Below are 21,566 nucleotides of genomic sequence, written 5' to 3'. Positions count from 1 at the left end.
TCTAAACATCTATCAATTTCTTAAGAATAGATTAACATTTTTAAATAGCCTAAGTGTCCAAATAACATTCACACAAGAATTCACAATATTACATAATTTTTAAATCTCATTGTCATGGATTTATAGGCCAAATGGAAGGAATTATAATACCTGTAAATTAATGGCCATTTAAATCATCTTGCGAGTGGGTTTTTATGGAACGTGATCATTTGGAACGTTGCGGTTGCGGTGAATTTAAACCCCATGTCGGCAGGAAATATACTGCCGGTTCGTATGGGGAAAAAATCACCGTTTCGCAAAGTAAAATGTGAATTAAAGGCATCTTAAGGAGCACATTTATACATAAAATAAACGGCTTTCCTTTACCTGTCCCGTACCTGAAATCCCTCCCCGTTGTCGGCATTGACGGCTTTAGAAGCTGATTTTAAAATTACTCCAGCGCTGAACTTGTCTGGCGAATTTAAAAAAAAATACACAGAACGGCCGTCGGAACAATTCTTCAGCAAAAATTTGCACTCCAACAATATATAATCCAGGACAAGGGAGGAAAAAAACGAGTTTTAACCCCGCGCCCCCCCCCCCCCCCCCCCATCAAAGGTGCCAAAATCACGCACACGGCCAGTGGCAGAACTGCAGCACCGCTGAAGGTAAGTATTGTAACATACCTACAAAATGCTGGAGAAACTCAGCGGCACAGGCAGCATCTCTGGAGAGAAGGAATGGGTGATGTTTCGGGTCAAGACTTGACCAGTCTGAAGAAGGGGCTCAACCCAAAACGTCACCCATTCCTTCTCTCCAGAGATGCTGCCGGTTCCATTCAATTACTCCAGCATTTTGTGCCTACGGTGTAAACCAGCTTTTGCAGTTCCTTCCACCAAATCAATACAATACTGTTAAACAGTTACGATGCTAAAGAAAAACTGCTGGAGGAAACTCAATGGGCCATGCAGCACCGTGGAGGGAAATGGACAGACAGTCAGTTGGGACCCTTCTGGCTGGGGTGGAAAGCCCATGCGGTTCCGGGATACATAGACAATAGGTGCAGGAGTAGGCCATTCGGCCCTTCGAGTCAGCTGAACTTCAGGAGTGATTCAATTCAATGTGATCATGGCTGATCATCCACAATCAGTACCCCGTTCCTGCCTTCTCCCCATATCTCTTGACACCGCTAGCCCTAAGAACTCTATCTAACTCTCTTTTGAATGCATCCAGTGAATCATCCTCCACTGCCTTCTGAGGCAGAGAATTCCACAGACTCACAACTCTCTGGGTGAAAAGGTGTTTCCTCATCTCATTTCTAAATGGCCTATCCCTTATTCTTAAACTGTGACCCCTGGTTCTGGACTTCCCCAACATCGGGAACATGTTTCCTGCATCTAGCGTGTCCTATCCCTTAATAATTTTATATGTTTCTATAAGAACCCCTCTCATCCTTTTAAATTCCAGTGAATAAGAGCTCAGTCACTCCATTCTTTCATCCTATGACAGTCCCGACATCCTGGGAATTAATCTTGTGAACCTACGCTGCACTCCTTCAATAGCAAGAATGTCCTTGCTCAAATTAGGAGACCAAAACTGCACACAATACTCCAGGTGTGATCCCACCAGTGCCCTGTACTAGAGCAGAATGACCTCTTTGCCCCTATACTCAACTCCTCTTGTTATGAAGGCCAACATGACATTCGCTTTCTTCAATGCCTGCTGTACCTGCATGCTTACTTTCAGTGACTGTTGTACAAGGACACCCAGGCCTCGTTGTACTTCCCTTTTCCCTAACCCAACACCCATTCAGATAATAATCTGCCTTACTGTTAATGCCACCAAAGTGGCTAACCTAACATTTATCCACATTATACTACATCTGCCATGCATCTGCCCACTCACTCAACCTGTTTAAGTCATCCCACATCCTCTTCACAGTTCACACTGCCACCCAGCTGTGTATCATCTGCAAATTTGCTCATGGTACTTTTAATTTCTTCATCTAAATCATTAATGTACATTGTAAATAGCTGTGGTCCCAGCACCGAGCCTTGAGGCACCCAACTATCCACTGCCTGCCAGTCTGAAAGAGACCCGTTAATCCCTACTCTTTGTTTCCTGTCTGCCAACAAATTTTCTATCCATGTCAGCACTCTACCCCTAATACCATGTGCCCTAATTTTGCCCACTAATCTCCTGTATGGGACCATATCAAATGCTTTCTGAAAATCCAGGTACACTACATCCACTGGCTCTCCCTTGTCCATTTGACTTGTTACATCCTCAAAACATTCCAGAGGATTAGTCAAGCATGATTTCTCCTTCGTAAATCCATGCTGACTCGGACCAATCCTGTTACTGCTATCCAAATGGGCCGCTATTTCATCGTTAATAATTGGCTCCAGCATCTTCCCCACCACCGATGTCAGGATAACTGATCTATAATACGCTGCTTTCTCTCTCCCTCATTTTTTTTTAAATGGGATGCCGTTAGCTACCCTCCAATCCACAGGACCTGATCCTGAATCTACTGAAAATTGAAAAATGATCACCAATGCGTCCACGATTTCTAGCGCCATCTGCTTGAGTACCCTGGGATGCAGATGCAGACCATCAGGCCCTGGGGATTTATCAGCCTTCAGTCCCATCAGTCTACTCAACACAATTTCCTGACGAATGTGAATTTCCTTCAATTCCTCCATCACCCTAGTCCTCTGTCCGCTAGTGCATCAGGGAGATTGTTTGTGTCCTCCTTAGTGAAGTCAGATCCAAAGTACCTGTTCAACTCGCCTGCCATTTCCTTGTTCCCCATAATAAATTCACCTGTTTCCTCATCACATACCTAAAGAAGCTTTTACTATCTGCCTTATATTCCTGCGTACTTCATCTATTGCCTTTTTAGTTACCTTCTGTTGATCTTTAATAGTTTTGCCCAATCTTCTGGCTTCCCACTCATCTTTGCTTTGTTAGACGTCTTCACTTTTATTTTTATACTATCCTTGACTTCCCTTGTCAGCCACTGTCACCCCTTACTCCCCTTGGAATCTTTCTTCCTCTTTGGAATGAAATGATCCCGCATCTTCTGGATTATTCCCAGAAATACCTGCCATTGCTGGTCCACCATCATCCCTGCTAGGGTCCCTTTCCAGTCAACTTTGGCCAGCTTCTCCCTCATGCCTCCATAGTCCCCTTTGTTCAACTGCAATACTGACACTTCCGATTTTACCTTCCGATGCAGGTGGGAAGGACCTGAACATGGGTGGACAAGTCCAGGTATGAGGAGATGAGTCCAGTGGGACAAGAGCTGGCAAAAGCTGTTTGAGCACATTGGGTAGGATATAGACATGGACCATGAAGGGTTGGGGAGCTATCAGGTTGGAGGCTGTGCTTCGGACATTGGTGGAAGTGATGAGATGTGTTCTGCTTCGGGAGATGATGGCCTACAATTCAGCGATGGGCTCATGGTGAAGGGGTTGTATGAGAAGGATCTCCTGGTGCTGTCTGATTCCTCTGCTGCCCCTACTGCCTCCGATCCCCTTCTCACAATATCTCACTGCTCCCTCCAGGCCCAGCTCTTCTTCTTCCATTACAGACCTTACCACAACCCCCCCCCCCCCCCCCCCCCCCCCCCCTTCCATGGTTCTCCCTCCCCCCCTGGCCCAGAGTTCTCCAATACTCGCCACCTTCTAATCCCGTGTTGGGCCCCAGCCCATCCTCTGCCGTCTTCACCATCTCTCCTGACCCTCCTCCCCCTCTAATGCTGCGTGGTCAGTACTCAAGTGAGGCCTCACATTCGTATCTCTGCACCGACACGTTCAGGAATTCTGAGCCTGCCATGATGTCAAGCTCTACTTCCACATCCTCCTCCTCCTCCTCCATGCCTATACATTCGGTCTACGCTGCCAACTGATGACTCTTTCTCCCGCCTCTTCAGCATTCTACCCCCTCTCAACCTTGTTATTTCCAATTGAAAACGCACCCCTGGCAATCTTGGCTTCTCCACTCCCCTCACTCCAATCTCACCCCTTTTGAGTGCACACTGCGCCGATCGCAGCCTTGTCACCAAACCTGCTATCAAGGGTGCCATTGGAGTGCAATGGACTGACCTCTACCTTGCTGAGGCTAGATAATGGCTCAGACTCCTTCTCATACCTACCCCTTGACCATGACCTCACCAGCGAACATGAGGCCAGCATATCCCAAAATATCACAGATCTCATTGCTTCTGGCAACTACGGCCTCCAGCTTGATAGTTCCATCAACCCGCACTGCTGCTTTCAACCTCCTATCCAAGGTTCAGAAATAGGGTTACCCTGATAGACCTACTGTTTCTGCCTGTTCTGCCTCTAATTGCATGGATAGTGAGAGGCTTGGATAGAGTGGGTGTGGAGAGGATGTTTCCACTATTGGGAGTGTCTAGAACAAGAGATCATAGCCTCGGCAATAAAGGACGTTCCTTTCGGAAGAAGATGAGGAGGAATTTCTTTAGTCAGAGGGTGGTGAATCCGTAGGATTCTTTGCTACAGAAAGCTGTGGAGTCCATGTCAATTGATATTTTTAGATTCTTGATTAGTACAGGTGTGAGGGGTTATGGGGAGATGGTAGGTGAATGGGGTTAGGAGGGAGAGATAGATCAGCCATGACTGAATGGCGGAGTAGACTTGATGGGCCGAATGGCCTAATTCTGATCCTATCACTTATGACCTTATGACCCAATTAATTTGTTTCCTCATATCTCGTATCCAATCCCTTCTCACAAACATCCGAGGCAATTCAAATGCTCTCCACCCCAGTTGGAAGATGGATCCCAACTCAAAATGTTGCCTGTCCATTTCCCTCCACAGTCCTGCTTAGTTCCTCCAGCGGTTTGTTTTTGCTTGTTTTGTGCATCTACAGTCTTTAGTGCCTGCTATGCTGAAGATGCAAAACTCTGATTAAGGTTTTTCTATTGGAGACACGAGGAACTGCAGATGGTGGAAATTGGAGCAAAACACAAAATGCTGGAGTCACTCAATGGATCTGTCAGCATCTGTAAAGGGAACGGATAAGCAATGTTTTGTTTCGGAATCATTCTTTAGACTGAATATTGTTTTCTTAAAGAAACAAATACGGAAGTAAATTTGAATTGAAAAGTCATTACGATGTTTTCTACTTTGTATTCCCAAGCAGCGTAGAAATAAACGCCTGCTTTCAGTCCATCATTTCGACTTTGACATGGATTCAGAATACACTGCCCAGTCTCACCGCCAGTCTCTCCAGCTTCCATCACCACATTATGATGGGAATGACTTCCAGGTAACTCCCGCAATTCTTCAGCTGCACTGCAACTTTTTCCAGCTGTGTACACAGACAAATGTGCTCTATCAGTAGATTCCTGACCTTTACAGACCAGGTATTTGCTGAGTTTAGATCCTTACAGATGCTAAATTAGCTAATATTAAGTTGGCATCTTAATATAAGGTCATAATATAATATGACTCGATATATCTCAATAGAGCTCAATATAAGGTCATAAGTGATAGGAGCAGAATTAGGCCATTCGGCCCATCAAGTCTACTCCACCATTCAATCATGGCTGATCTCTCTCTCCCTGTTAACCCCATTCTCCTGCCTTTTCCCTATAACCCCTGACACCCGCACTAATCAATAATCTACCTATCTGCCTTAAAAATATCCATTGACTTGGCCTCCACAGCCTTCTGTGGCAAAGAATTCTACAGATTCACCACCCTCTGACTAAAGAAATTCCTCCTCACCTCCTTCCTAAAATAATGTCCTTTAATTTTGAGGCTATGACCTCTGGTCCTCGACTCTCCCACTAGTGGAAACATCCTCTCCACATCCACTCTATCCAAGCCTTTCACTATTCGGTACGTTCCGTCCACATCCTTCTATACTCCAGCGAGTACAGGCCCATTGCCAACAAACGCTCATCATAAGTTAACCCACTCATTCCTGGGATCATTCTTATGACCCTCCTCTGGACCCTCCCCGAGGCCATTCAAATGCTGTCCACCCCAGTCAGAAGATGGATCCCAACTCGAAATGTCACCTGTCTATTTCCCTCCACAGTCCTGCTTAGTTCCTCTAGCGGTTTGTCTTTGCTCGTTTCCAGCATCTACAGTCTTTAATGCCTATAGATGGGTATAGATCACAACAAGTTGTACAATATATCTCACGCAAAAAAAACCATTGAATGTCATGGCATGGAAGTTAAACTCAGGCGCATTCTAAAAAGCCCACCTAGGATTGATTTAGATGAAAAATATGAAGTACATTGTATATTGAAAAATATATTCCACAATATAAATCTTGATTACTTCCACTTGCCATATCTAGTTTTCATTGCTAGATAAGAGCATAAGAAGTAGAAGCAGTGGTAAGCCTTTTGGCCCCTTACATTTGCTCTACCATTCAAAACGATCATTCAGATCCTTTACCTCTGCAGTACTCCATAGATGTGATGGGTTTTCACTATCTAACCCCAAACGGCTTAGGGGTGACCTCGGTTCTCCATCACAGCAGCAGAAACTGACCTATGTTCAAGATGTTTCTTGTGAATTAAGATAAGCTTCTGACCGCTACACTTGGCTCATCACCTTGCCACTATCAAGAGATACAAGATAGACACAAAATGCTGGGGTAACTCAGCGGGACAGGCAGCATCTCTGGAAAGAAGGAATGGGTGACGTTTCGGGTCGAGACCCTTCCTCAGACTGAAACAATACTGACCACGACTGCCTTAAAATTCCAAACTAATTAAGTTACGCAACTCACTTGGCCTGGTCAATAGTGTTGTAAAACATCACACACCAATGATGTTAATTACCTAAGTACTGTCTGTGTCTCTCATTCCCCTTTCCCCTGACTCTCAGTCTGAAGAAGGGTCTCGACCCGAAACATCACCTATTCCTTTTCTCCAGAGATGCTGCCTGACCCGCTGAGTTACTCCAGACTTGTGACTATCATTGCTGTTAACAGCACTTCTTTTCAAATCATCGTATTTTGGCGGGCGAATAAATTAGCTCGTACAGTGGGACAGGCCCATTACTAAATTCTATATTTGGTTAGTTCCATACTTCCATGAGATTTCTCCCCTGACCTTCATATTTTACGGGGCGTTGCAATGAATTAGGATTCTATGATTCAAATTAGTAATGTACATTCAGTTAGCATTTTAATACAAAACTCATTATGGAATGTCTTTGGTGTCCTTAAACTAAACAACAAAGGAAATTATTCCACCAACTGATTCGATGCCAGCTTTCAGGAACAAAATCTATTCAATTAGTTGCTTTTACCTGTTCCCCTTTCAAAGCTCTAAGGTTTTTCTATTGGAGACACGAGGAACTGCAGATGTTGGAAATTGGAGCAAAACACAAAATGCTGGAGTCACTCAATGGATCTGACAGCATCTGCAGAGAAAACGGATAAGCAACGTTTTGTTTCGGAATCATTCTTTAGATTGAATATTGTTTTCTTAAAGAAACAAATACGGAAGTAAATTTGAATTGAAAAGTCATTACGATGTTTTCTACTTTGTATTCCTAAGCAGCGTAGAAATAAACGCCTGCTTTCAGTCCATCATTTCGACTTTGATATGGATTCAGAATACACTGCCCAGTCTCGCCGCCAGTCTCTCCAGCTTCCATCACCACATTATGAAGGGAATGACTTCCAGGTAACTCCCGCAATTCTTCAGCTGCACTGCAACTTTTTCCAGCTGTCTATGCAGACAATGTGCTCTATCAGTAGATTCCTGACCTTTACAGACCAGGTATTTGCTGAGTTTAGATCCTTACTGATGCTGAATTAGCTAATATTAAGTTGGCATCTCTAAACTTAATATAAGGTCAGAAGTGATAGGAGCAGAATTAGGCCATTCGGCCCATCAAGTCTACTCCACCATTCAATCATGGCTGATCTCTCTCTCCCTGTTAACCCCATTCTCCTGCCTTTTCCCCATATCCCCTGACACCCGCACTAATCAATAATCTGTCTATCTCTGCCTTAAAAATATCAATTCACGGCCTCCACAGCCTTCTGTGGAAAAGAATTCCACAGATTCACCACCATCTGACTAAAGAAATTCCTCCTCATCTCCTTCCTAAAATAATGTCCTTTAATTATGAGGCTTGACCTCTGATCCCAGACTCTCCCACTAGTGGAAACATCTTTTCCATTTCCACTCTATCCAAGCCTTTCACTATTTGTATGTTTCAATGGCCCCCACCCCTCATCCTTCTAAACTCCAGCGAGTACAGGCCAAGTGACGACCAATGCTCATCATAAGTTAATCGACTCATTCCTGGGATCATTCTTGTAAACCTCCTCGGAACCTTCTCCAGAGTCAGCACATTCTTCCTCAGATATGATGCCCAAAATTGCTCACAATATCAAAGCATGTGGACTGGAATCACACACTCACACCGTAGGAGGAGGTCACTGTATGTGTCATATCACCACTTGATCTTTAATTGACCTGTCCAATTTGCCCACCGCCTGCTCGTCTCAAATATTGCAAATGTTCATTTACAAATTATGCATCCAAATATTTTTGAAAAGTATTTATGAAAATAATTTTTGAATTCCCGTCATCTTTTGCCAATTATTTCTATTATCTCCCATGACCCCTTTGCTTGCTTTGCCCATTATTTTGTTTAGTTTAGCGATACAGCGTGGAAACAGACCCTTTGGCCCACCTAGTCCACGCCAACCAGCAATCCCTGCACACTAATGCCCCTGTCCCACTTAGGAAACCTGAAAGGAAACCTCTGGAGACTTTGCGCCCCACCCAAGGTTTCCGTGCGGTTCCCGGAGGTTGCAGGTGGTTGCCGGAGGTTGCAGGTAGTGGAAGCAGGTAGGAAGACTGACAAAAACCTCCGGGAACCTCACGGAAACCACACGGAAACCTTCGGCGGGGCGCAAAGTCTCCAGAGGTTTCCGTTCAGGTTTCCTAAGTGGGACAGGGGCATTACACTATCCTACACACACTTGGGACAAGTTTACAATTACTCTAAATCAATTGACCTACAAAGCTGTACGTCTTTGGAGTGTGGGAGGAAAACGACGATCTCGGAGAAGACCCACGCAGGTCACGGGGAGAACGGACAAACTCTGTACAGACAGCACCCATAGTCAGGATCGAACCCTGATCTCTGGTAAGGCAGCAACTCTACCGCTGCGCCACCATGCCGGCCATTTAAAGTCAGTATATCCATTTGCTAGCTGCTTTCCTGTTTCTGACTTTTTTTAATTTAATCCATTCGTAGTTTCTGAAAATGCTTATTTATTAGGCACCATCAAACGTGTCCCTGGTGCCTCCTCACATTCTAGCAGCCTCAATAAGTCAGGGTGTCAAGGTGAAGAAACCCTCTTTGGAAAGCCCAGGCAGCGGCTGACTCCATTGCATCTGTACACAAACAGAAGGCAGTGCCTTCAGAGGTTGACAACTGAGAGACAGGGCTAGCCCCAGACTGGTTTGTGCCTTCAATGTCATAACGCATAATTTGTTTGCTTGCCTCTATATACGGTTTTAACCATAGATTTTCGAAATGTCTTATAATTTTGTGTGGGTTTAGAAAAACAATGAGATTTTCGAGTGAGTAAACTGAAGTTAGAATTAAGGCAGTGGAATGAAGGGGGGAAATTTATTTCTCTTTTTAATATGCATGAAAGCAGCAAAGCAAAATGTGAAAGCAATAATATTGTTTCCAAAGCACACATCATTGGTTTCACAAACATTCCTGCATAATTTACACATGGCTGCCTCTGCAGCCCATAAAGCTAACACTTTGATAGACCAAGTCCTTCCAATTAATTTTATTACTCTCAGTATGAACATTGTCATTCAAGAAAATTATGTATTTTACCACTCAGGAGTCAAGGGACTCTATAACTCATCCCAGAGGCATGGGTGCGCCAAGGCAGAGGTTGAATAGCAACCAGATGAAACTATAATACAAGCCCCTTGAAGTCTCCACATCCAGTTAGTTACCCGCTTTAGTTTATTGTCACGTGTACCAAGGTACAGTGAAAAACTTTTGTTGCATGCTATCCAGTCAGCAGAAAGACAATACATGATTACAATTGAGCCATTTACAGTGTATAAATACATGATAAGGGAATAACGTTTAGTGCAAGGTAAAGCCAGCAAAGTCCGATCAGGGATAGTCTGAGGGTCACCAATGAGGTAGATAGTAGTTCAGCACTGCTCTCTGGTTGTGGTAGGATGGTTCAGTTGCCTGATAACAGTTGGGAAGAAACTGTCCCTGAATGTGGAGGTGTGCGTTTTCACACTTCTATACTTTTTGCCGATGGGAGAGTGGAGAAGAAGGAGTGGCCAGGGTATGAATGGTCCATGATTATGCTGCTGGCCTTGCTTGAGGTGTAACTGGAGTCAATGGAAGGGTTGGTTTGTGTGATGGTCTGGGCTGTGTCCACAATTCGCTGCCATTTCTTGTGGTCTCGGATGGAGCTGTCCCCAAACCAAGCTGTGACGCATCCCGATAAAATGCTTTCTATGGTGCATCTGTAGAGGTTGGTGAGAATTGTAGGGGACATGCCGAACTTCCCAAGCTTCCAGGTGTAATGAACATACGCAGCTAATCTATTAATAGGAGATAAGTTACCGGTAAATATTTCTTCTGCACCATTTTGTTTTATATTCAGCCTTGGGATCTGAGCATTGTGAGCAGGACTGGAATTAGTCCATCCTTAATTGTCCTTGAGAGGATTGTGTTGAGCCACCTTCTTGAGCAGTTGCATTCCCACAGATCTGTTGGGGAGGCAGTTCCAGAGCAGGATGGGAACATTCAGATGGTGGATTTCCCATATGCCTGGTGGTCGATATGCTGTGGATGTAGACTGGCAGTGCATTTTTTAGATGCTACTCTCTCCAGCCACTTGTGCTACTGGTGGATAGAAAGTCTATTTAAACTGGATGTAGGAAGGAACTACAGATGCTGGTTTAAATCGAAGATAGACACAAAATGCTGGAGTAACTCAGCGGGAGAGGCAGCATCTCTGGAGAGAAGGAATGGGCGACGTTTCGGGTCGAGACCCTTCTTCAGTCTGAAGAAGGGTCTGACATTCTCGACCTGAAACGTCACCCATTCCTTCTCTCCAGAGATGATGCTTGTCCCGCTGAGTTACTCCAGCATTTTGTGTCTATCTTGTACTAAAAGGGTAGTTGATGGATTAGAAACATAGAACATGGAAACATAGAACATAGAAAAATAGGTGCAGGAGGCCATTCGGCCCTTCATGCCAGCACAGCCATTCATTGTGATCATGGCTGATCGTCCCCAATCAATAACCCATGCCTGCCTTTTCCCAATATCCCTTGACTCCACTGGCACCTAGAGCTCTATCTAACTCTCTCTTAAATCCATCCAGTGATTTGGCCCCCACTGCCCTCTGTGGCAGGGAATTCCACAAATTCACAACTCTTTGGGTGAAAAAGTTTTTTCTCACCTCAATCTTAAAAGCCTCCCCTTTATGCTAAGACTGTGGTCCCTGGTTCTGGACTCGCCCAATATTGGGAACATTTTTCCTGCATCTAGCTCGTCCAGTCCTTTTATAATTTTGTATGTTTCTATAAGATCCCCCTCATCCTTCTAAACTCCAGTGAATACAAGCCTAGTCTTATCAATCTTTCTTGGTTCCAGCTGGTTATTCATGTAGACATACACAGCACTCATACTGATACTTTAGGCACGAGAATCACAGTGTCTCGGAAGTGATGGTTTCATTCCATTGGGAATTCCCTTGAAAATGTAATTACCGAGGCACCACTCGCAGTTGTTTTTATTGGTGAGGTTCTTGTGTTGTACCTGGCAATAACTTCTCTGCCCTCTGGTTGTAGACTTTGGCAGAGACCATTATTTTTTCTGCTTCATTTCCATTTTTGTGGCAGTCATTTTCGGAGTTGTCTTCTGGCAACGGTGCAGCGGGAGGAGGTTCCAGGAAAGGATCCTTGGTTGAAAACCCTGAGCTTTCCTTTGTATTTCGAAGCATTCTGCAGGAGAAAAGTCAGAACTATATACAAGATCAACTGTTCAACACAGAAGTCCGATTTGAAATTAATACAAGTAGGCAAAGCTTGGATAAACTGTTTAACAACGGTATGCTTGCAGTTCTTTCATTATATTTATTTTGCATGCTTAGTTATAGATGCTATTGTTACATAAGTATATATTATTAAATAAGATCCAAAGTTAGTAATTAGTTATCTAGACCAGGTTTGACATCCACATCCATTCCTACTTGGAATTCAAATTTCCCAAATATTTAATGTCCATTATGCCTGGCAAAAGCTGGTATTTATTTCGCAATTATGTGCCCTTAAATAGATAGTGGTGGGCAGCCTTCTCCTTCAATCTCTGTCATTCTGATGGCGACAATACTCACACTGCATTCAGTTACAGAAACTGTGGATATTAACCCAACAGCATTATGTGAGTGATTGAGAGAAATTCTTTAAGCTGAAGGATTTCCCGAGGTCTAGATCACCTCGTGCATATCCTTATTGTACCTGAAAAATATAGGCTTGGGAAAAATCCTTCCAATAGTTTATATCAATCACACACATTTTCGGGATTCCAGCACACTACAATTAAAGGGTAAATTTAACAAATAGATGCATTTGAAAAATATTTAGAACTTAAAAAATGCAATGATTAATAGGATTAAGAAAATACAAGGAACCGAAAAAAAAAAAGCCAAAAGTTTTAATATTCTGCAAAACATTCTGAAGCTCCTAAATAATTTCCTTCCAGTCAAACACAGGGGGAAGAGATGACTTGTAACTGCCATCACCTGGAGCACAGGATTCTTTAAATGCAAATTGTAACAACAGGGCATACTCCCCAGATTTTCATTCCAACGCTGAATGTCCTATTTATATGTCCTATTATACTGAGTGCAAATCCTTGGACCTCTTACACAAGAGGATATCAAACCCGGGGAACCTCCCACCAAATTAGTGTGTGGTCATTTAATAGGTGTTTCTATGCAATTTCTCACCCTTCTTTGTTTTCCATTCCTTAATATCTACAGTAATATATCATTGCACGAGAATTCACCCTGTATGTTACCACATTTGGCGCATATTCAATTCTATTGTGGCAATTAAACCAAATCTTTAAACAAAACTTTGGGATAGTAATGCTGGCATAAACGTAAAACATAGAACAGTACAATCAGTGGCGGACTGGCCAGGGTGTCAGCTTGCCCGATTGCAAGTGGACCCCTGATGAAGTGGGCCCCCTATATCAAGTGGGCCCCTGATGAAGTGGGCCCCCTTTGTCTCCTGGCAACCAATATTTTTAGACCCAGTCCGCTACTGAGTACAATCAACCATAATGCCAAATTAAACAAATCCCATCTACCTGCACATGGCATATGGCTCTCCATTCCATTCTTGTTCATATGCCTGTCTCTTGAATGTTGCTTTCGTATCTGCTTTCACCACTTTCTCTGGCATCATATTCCTAGATCTGTGTACAACTCTCTGTGTCATAAATCTTGCCTCTTAAATTCCTTTAAACGTTCTCCCACTGACTGTAAAGCTATGCCCTTTAGTATTTGACAGATCCACCCCGGGAAAAAGATGCTGACTATCTACCCTATCTACGCCTCTCATAGCTTTAAACATTTCTGTCAGGTTGCCCCTCAGCTTCGAGCATTGGAGAATGAGAGAAAACAATCCAAGTTTGTCAAATGTGTAGGAAGTATCAGCAGATGCTGGTTTATACCGAAGATAGACACAAAAAGCTGGAGTAACTCAGCGGGTCAGACAGCGTCTCGGGAGAAAAGGAATAGGAATACGTGATGTTTTGGGTCGAGATGCTACTTCGGGTCTGAAGAAGGGTCTCGACCCGAAACGTCACCTATTCCTTTTCTCCAGAGATGCTGTCTAATCCGATGAGTTACTCCAGCTTTTTGTGTCTATCTCCAAGTTTGGCAAACGTTTCCTCATAGCTAATGCTCTCTAATCCAGGCAACATCCTGGTGAAATTCGTCTGGAAAGCCCTCTCTGGAGATGACACATCCTTTCTGTAATACGGCAACCAGAATTGTGCACAATATTCCAAATGTGACTGAACTAAAGTTTTATATTGCTACAACATGACTTTCTGACTTTTATACTCAATGCCCCGACCCTGTCTTTAACACCCACTCATTTTCGGGGACCAACAGACTTGGACCCTAAGATCCCTCTATACATCAATGCTCATAAGGGGCCTGCCATTTACTATATACTTTCTTTTTACATTTGACCTCCCAAATTGCAATCTCACATTTCTCCAGATTAAACTCCATCTGCTATTTCTCAGCCCAAATTTCCAATTGGTCTTTATCCTTCTGTATCCTTTGATAACCTTCCTCACTATCTATAACGTCTTGATTTGTATGTCAGCTGCAAACTTGCTGACCTTTCCACCAATATTTACATCCAAATCACAAACATCAGAGGACCTGCAACCTTCCCCCCATTGACGAACTGTACACTGCAAGGACCAGGAAGCGAGCGGGTAAGATCATCTCTCACCCCTCTCACCTGGCCACAAACTCTTTGAAGCACTTCCCCCTGGAAGGTGACTCCGGATTGTCAAAGCTGCCACAGCCAGACATAAAAACAGCTTTTTTCCACGAGTAGTACCTCTACTCAATAACCAAAAGTCTGTAGCCTCCTTTTGCTCTAATATTTTATTTCATTCACATGTTTAAAATATAATGTTTTATTCTTAATGTTTTAATGTTTGATGTTTTATTCATAATTGTTTACTGTATGTCGTGTTGTTACTTGCGAGCGGAGCACCAAGGCAAATTCCTTGTATGTGTGCATACTTGGCCGATAAACATTCATTCATTCATTCTTTCGTCATCAATTATCTTCAACACCTTCTCAAAATCTCAATCTCAAATCAGGCACCGTGGACTTATCCACCTTAATTGTCAAAGTCAAAGTCAAAGTAGCCTTTATTGTCATTCAGACCTTGCGGTCTGAACGAAATTTTGTTGCCTTGCAGTCCTACATATAGTAAAAATGACATAAACACACAATAAACACAAATTAACATCCACCACAGTGAGTTCACCAGGCACCTCCTCACTGTGATGGAAGGCAAAAGTCTTAAGTCTTTGTCTCTTCCCTTCCCTCTGCGCCGTTCTTCAAGATTCAACACCTCCTTCCGTCTTAATATCAATAAGCCCCATCTGCACTCCTTTCCCCCTCAGTAAGCTCGATGTCCTTCTCCTTGATGAATACTGATGCAAAGTACTCATTTAGTACCTCACCTACTACCTCCATATCCACGTATATATTCCCTCCTTTGTCTGTAAGTGGTCCTACCCTGCCTAGCTACCTTCCTGTTTTCAATGGCATGTATAACATGCCTCGGGAATTTTCTTTATTCTACTTTCCATGTAAATCTCAAGACCCCTTTTTAGCCTTGCTAATTTCATGTATGTTCTTAGACACAAAAAGCTGGAGTAACTCAGCGGGTCAGACAGCATCTCTTGAGAAAAAGAATAGTAGCAATGTCACAAAATTTTGAGATTTTAAAAATCAAGTCTTTAATTTATCCCATCAGATAAAGCATAAAAAGAAGTTTAATTTGACACCTAATTCACTTTCATATCTTCAGTATTAAAAAAGTAATGGCCATTTTCATACTCGGAAATTAGCATCTTGTTCCCTATTGCTTTTTCATTGACTTAACACAAAAGCTGTGATCGAGAACATTTAAAAGCCGATAACTTTCTTAAAATTTAAGAGAACTGAAATAAATTTTCAGTTATTATAGATTGAAGCATTCTGAAACAAATATAAAACAATCTTACTTAGATGACTTGAAATTAAAGCATATAATTAGTTAGTTACCTAATTGTACCTAATTACAAAATTCAATTACTAGATCTAAACATCTATCCATTTCTTAAGAATAGATGAACATTTTTAAATAGCCTAAGTGTCCAAATAACATTCACACAAGAATTCAGAATATAACTTAATTTTTAAATCTCATTGTCATGGGTTTATAGGCCAAATGGAAGGAATTTAATGTTTAATTCCTGTAAATTAATGGCCATTTAAATCAGTTTGCGAGTGGGATTTTCTGGAACGGGACCATTTGGAACGTTGAGGTTGCGGTGATTTTAGTCCCCATATCGGCAGCAAATACACTGCCGGTTCTTCGGGGGGGGGGGGGGAAATCACCGTTTCGCACCTTAAAATGTGAATTAAATACATCTTAAGAAACACTTTTATACATAAAAATAAACTACTTTCTTTTACCTGGTCCTCCATAAAATCCGTCCCAGTTGTCGGCATTGACGGCTTCAGAAGCTGGTTTTAAAATTATTCCAGCGATTAACTTGTCGGGAGAATTTTTTTTAAAAACACACAGAACGGCCGTAGGAACGATTCTTTAGCAACATCTTGCACTCCAACAAATATAATTCAGGACCAGGTCGGGAAAAAACCCCGTTTAACCCCGCCCCCCCCTCCCCCCCTCCCCCCCCCCTCCCCCCCTCCCCCCCCCCTCCCCCCCCTCAAATGCGCCAAAATCGCGCACACGGCCAGTGGCAGAATTGCAGCGCCGCTGAAGGTAAGTTTTGTAACATACCTAGGAATAGGTGACGTTTTGGGTCGAGACACATCTCCAGAGATGCTGCCTGTCCCGCTGAGTTACCCCAGCTTCTTGTGTCTATCTTCGGTTTAAACCAGCACCTGCAGTTCCTTCCTACACATCTGAGTTCTTTCCTGCTTGCTTTACATTCCTCAAGGGACTTGTCCAATTTTATTACAGGAAATTACACCTATTACAGTAGGTGGCCGCTATTTGTATACATTGGGTGCTCAAGCAAAGAATTTCCCTCTGCCTTGTCACATGTGATAATAAGGTATTTCATCCCATTCCATTCCATAGCTCTCTAAATTCACATTAACACCTTTGTGCTTCACTTCCATGTAAATTGATCGCAGAGGAGGCTATGCATCGTGAGCAGAGAGATCCCCACTGTGAGTCCATTCCAGAAATTTGTGTCTCCACTGAGGACGCAGATCAGCAGCAGCTTTTGCCTGGTCCAAAGCAGAGTGCCGTGTACTTCACGGACTTCGACAGTTCTGACAATGATGAGGCTCCTGAACATCCGGTCTATCATCACCACTTTGTACGACGTCGGAGTCAAAGCTCCTCACAGGAAAATTCACTATCTGGTGGAACTCAGGTAAATTTACAAATAATGCAATCAAACAGGCTTAGACAATGAACACAATTAAGTTTTACACACAACTTAGTGTTTATATTTTTATTTTTCCTTTATAGTCTGCTATTTTCTTAGTCACATAAGGTCATAAGTTCATAAGATATAGGAGCAGAATTAGGCCATTCGGCCCATCAAGTCTACTCCATCATTCAACCATGGCTGATCTATCTCTCCCTCCTAACCCCCTTCTTCTGCCTTCTCTCCATAACCTCTGACACCTGAGCTAATCAAGAATTAACATGTACTGAGGTACAGTGAAATTCATTTTAGTATACAATTCAATACAAGTATTACTATACATAAGCACTTAGATACAACTTAGAGAAGCATCACAGATACAGTACAAGTGTATAGCAGGAGTACACTGAGACAGTATACAATGCCTGTCTAGGAAGGAGCTGCAGATGCTAGTTTACACCCAAGATAGACAAGAAGAAGGGCCTGGACCCGAAACGTCATCCATTCCTTCTATCTAGAGATGCTATCTATCCCGCTGGATTACTCCCGCATTTTGTGTCTATCTTCAGTGTAGAGTCACCAGTTTGGTGCCATTTTCAAGTCCCTGTTGTTGTGAGTGCATCTGTAGAGTCTGCAACTGCAAGGAATTTGCCGAAATGTTTGGTAGCCAGTGAGGATGGCCTCCATCTTGTTGCCCAGGACTGATCTGTGTCTCATTTATTAGTCCGCCATCTGGTCCATATATTTTAATGCCGTTCCTCATCAAATAGATATTCATTTTATTGCTCAAAGCTATGATTGTTCCGAACCCACGGCCATGTAGAGAAGAACACATTTCTCAGATTACTCACCTAAAAGTGACAGTCTGACGATGCCAGCTTAATATTAAATTGTAATCAGGATATTTTACACTTGGTATTGCTTCAGTTTTGGTACTGGTATTATAACTTGTTATAAAAGGACAATTCACAGCATCAGTAGCCTCCACACATCCTGGTGAATGACAAGTGAGTTATACTCATCACTCACTCCCGCTGCTCTGGAGATAACTTCATGCTGAACTCTAAGCTAAACTCCCATTGCTTACTTCCTGGCAATTTGCTGAAGGAAGTTGACCATCCGTAATTGTGCTCTGTACATCATCTTCCAGAAAATAATTGCCCTAATGAAGGAAACCAGATTAAACCTTAGAATTGAAAGTTGCAAACATGTTAACAATTGTACCTTTTGGTTTTGTTGGCTATCAATTCCATCGTGTTTCTTCATATTTCTAACACTGGAAATATTCAGCAGCTTTATTGAAACATTTCTAAAACGACTACATTTGTTCCAATGGATGAACATTTGAAATCATTAAAGAACTGAAATACCGTAGATTTTTAAAAATAAACATCCAGACAATTTAAAATATATTTAGAAGTGGGCGGCACGATGGCACGGCCGTAGAGTGGCTGCCTTACAGTGCCTGCAGCGCCGGAGACCCAGGTTCAATCCCGACTACGGGTGCTGTCTGTACGGAGTTTGTACGTTCTCCCCGTGACCTGCGTGGGTTTTCTCTGAGATCTTTGGTTTAAATCTCACACTAAAGACAATTCCAGGTTTGCAGGTTAATTGGCTTGGTATAAGTGTAAATTGTCCCTAGTGTGTGTAGGAAAGTGTTAATGTGCGGGGCTCGCTGGTCAATGCGGACTCGGTGGGCTGAAGGGCCTGTTTCCGCGCTGTATCTCTTAAACTAAACTAAAAACTAAACTAAAGTATAACTCTTGCCACACACTTGGTCCAGGGTACGTTGTTTATACTGCACATAGTTAGAGGATTCCGCAGAAGCACCTCAATGTTAATGGAGGACTTTCACAACCACTCAGAAATCTTAAACATGTTGCCAGTTATGCAGAGAAATGTTGGAAATTATAAGAACATAATAAGACCATAAGCCATTGGAGCAGAATTAGACCATTCGGCCCAACGAGTCTGCTCTGCCATTCGATCATGGCTGATCTATTTTTCCCACTCAATCCCATTCTCCTGCCTTCCTACCGTAACTGCAGACACGCTTACTAATCAACAACCTATCAATCTCCGCTTTAAAAATGACCTATGATTTGATCTCCATAGACATCTGTGGCAATGAGTTCTACAAATTCACCACCTACTGGGTAAAGAAGTTCCTCTCTATCCCAAAGGAACATCCTTTTATTTTGAGTGTGTGCCCTCTGGTCCTAGACTCTACCACCAGTGGAAACATCCTTTTCACATTCACTCTCAGTCTTTCATTATTTGGTAAGTTTCAATGAGATTCCCTCATATCCTAAATTCTGGCCAAGGCCAAAAGCCTTTAGTCAGTGGTTGGTGAATCTGTTGAATTCTTTGCCACAGAAGGCTGTAGAGGCCAAGTCAGTGGATATTTTAAGGCAGTGATAGATAGATTCCTGATTAGTACAGGTGTTAGAGATTATGGGGAGAAGGCAGGAGAATGGGGTTAGGAGGGAGAGATAGATCAGCCATGATTAAATGGCGGAATAGAATTGATGGGCTGAATGGCCTAATTCAACTGTTCCTTATGATCTTATGACCATCACGTCCCACACACCAGCGCATTCTTCCTCAGATATGGAGCCCCAAATGTTTCACAATATTGCAAATGTGTCCTGACCAGTGCCTTATGAAGCCTTGACATTATGTCTTTGCTTTTATATTCCAATCCTCTCAAAATGAATGCTAAGATTGCAATTGCTTCCTTACTACTGACTCAACTTGCAAAGTAACCTGTTCAAGAAGGAACTGCAGATGCTGGAAAATCGAAGGCAGACAAAATTGCTGGAGAAACTCGGCCCGAAACGTTGCCTATTTCCTTCGCTCCATAGATGATGCCGCACCCGCCGAGTTTCTCTAGCAATTTTGCAAAGTAACCTTGTGGGAATCCTGCACCAGCACCCCCAAGTCCCTTTGCACCTCGATTGCTGAATCCTTTTCCTATTTAGAAAATAGTCCACTCCTTTATTCCTTATATCAAAGTGCCTGACTGGACACTTTGCCAAGCTGTATTTCATCTGCCATTTCTTTGCCCATTCTCCCAATCTGTCCAAGCCCTTCTGAAGATCCCCTGTTTCCTCAACACCACCTGCCCCTCTACCTATCTTGGTATCATCTGCAAACTTGGCGACAAATCCATCAATTCCATCATCCAGATCTTTAATATACAATGTGAAAGGTAGTGGAGCCAACACCGATCCTTGTTAGTCACCAGAAGAGGCCCGTCTTTTTCCCATTCTTTGCTTCTGCCAGTCAGACAATCTTCTAACCATTCTAGTACCTTGCCTCTGATACCACAGACTTCTACCTTGTTTAGCTGCCTCAAGTGTGGTACCTTATCAAAGGCCTTCTGATTATTCACGTCCACTGATGCTTCTTTGTCTATCCTGCTTGTTATTTCCTCAAAGATTTCCAAAAGATTTATCAGGCAAGATCTCCCCTTAACAAAATCAAACTGACTTTGGCCTATTTTATCAAGTGCGTTCCAAGTACCTCGAAACCTCAACTTCAATCATGGACTAAAATTTTACCAACCACTGAAGTCAGACTAACTGGCCCATAATTTCCTTTCCTTTGCTTCGTTCCCTTCTTAAACAGTGGAGTTATTTTTGCGATTTTCCAATCCTCTGGAACCATTCCTGAATCTAGTCATTCTTGAAAGCTCACCACTAAAGCCTCCACAATCTCTACATGATATTGTCTTGTAAACTCGAGGCATTGTGTGATGCAGTTATAATGTGCCATAAGACATGAACGGTTTTGGGGGGGTCAAGGTAAGAGCGTTCACCTCGTGGCCCTGTTTCCACCAATTTTTCCACCACCACGCACAAGAAGCACAAGAAGCCCAAGACAGACACCATTGTGTGCAGATGCCGAGAAGTGTGTTCAGCTCTGGCTGAACAACTTCCCATCTTGTGTGGACTCGATAAGAAGAGGCATGGCTTTCAACAAGATGGGTGCTACAGATAAAATCCCTAACACCAGATCTTTGCAAAAGTGTAGAAGTAAGCACTGTTCTGATTTCAAGGATATAAAACCTAGCTGCAGATCACTTAAGAATAAATCAATCTGGAGGATGAGTAGCAATGTCGCCCTTTGAATCTGCTCCACTCATTTATCTAGGGTGACGTTCTACCGCAGTGACATTTTCATGCACTATCCACATGTGCCTTGATTTCCTTAATATCCAGAAATCTATAGATCTCTGTGTTGAATACACACAATGACCAAACTTCCACAGCCCTTATGCATAGAGAATCCCCAAAACATGCCACACTGAATGAAGATTTTTTTTTTCTCATCTCAGTCCTAAATGC

At 42.9% G+C, this 21,566-nt stretch overlaps 1 protein-coding gene across 8 annotated transcripts in view; it reads left to right on the top strand.

Annotated features, from left to right (window-relative positions):
* Positions 1 to 21,566, top strand: part of mlph (melanophilin) — a 144,860-nt gene that overhangs the window by 95,832 nt on the left and 27,462 nt on the right. For 4 of the 8 annotated variants that reach the window (XM_033023625.1, XM_033023620.1, XM_033023626.1 and 1 more), the window contains 4 exons: positions 5,149 to 5,277; positions 7,535 to 7,663; positions 11,900 to 12,107; positions 16,976 to 17,220. In XM_033023625.1, the coding sequence (XP_032879516.1) occupies positions 5,149 to 5,277; positions 7,535 to 7,663; positions 11,900 to 12,107; positions 16,976 to 17,220 (711 nt within the window). The remainder of the gene's footprint in view (positions 1 to 5,148; positions 5,278 to 7,534; positions 7,664 to 11,899; positions 12,108 to 16,975; positions 17,221 to 21,566) is intronic. The other 4 variants (XM_033023619.1, XM_033023624.1, XM_033023622.1 and 1 more) reach the window with 4 other exon arrangements.

Source organism: Amblyraja radiata, chromosome 7 (assembly GCF_010909765.2).
Source record: "Amblyraja radiata isolate CabotCenter1 chromosome 7, sAmbRad1.1.pri, whole genome shotgun sequence".
NCBI lineage: Eukaryota > Metazoa > Chordata > Chondrichthyes > Rajiformes > Rajidae > Amblyraja > Amblyraja radiata.
The sequence above is the reverse complement of the archived record's forward strand: the minus strand, read 5'-3'. Positions and strand labels throughout refer to the sequence as shown.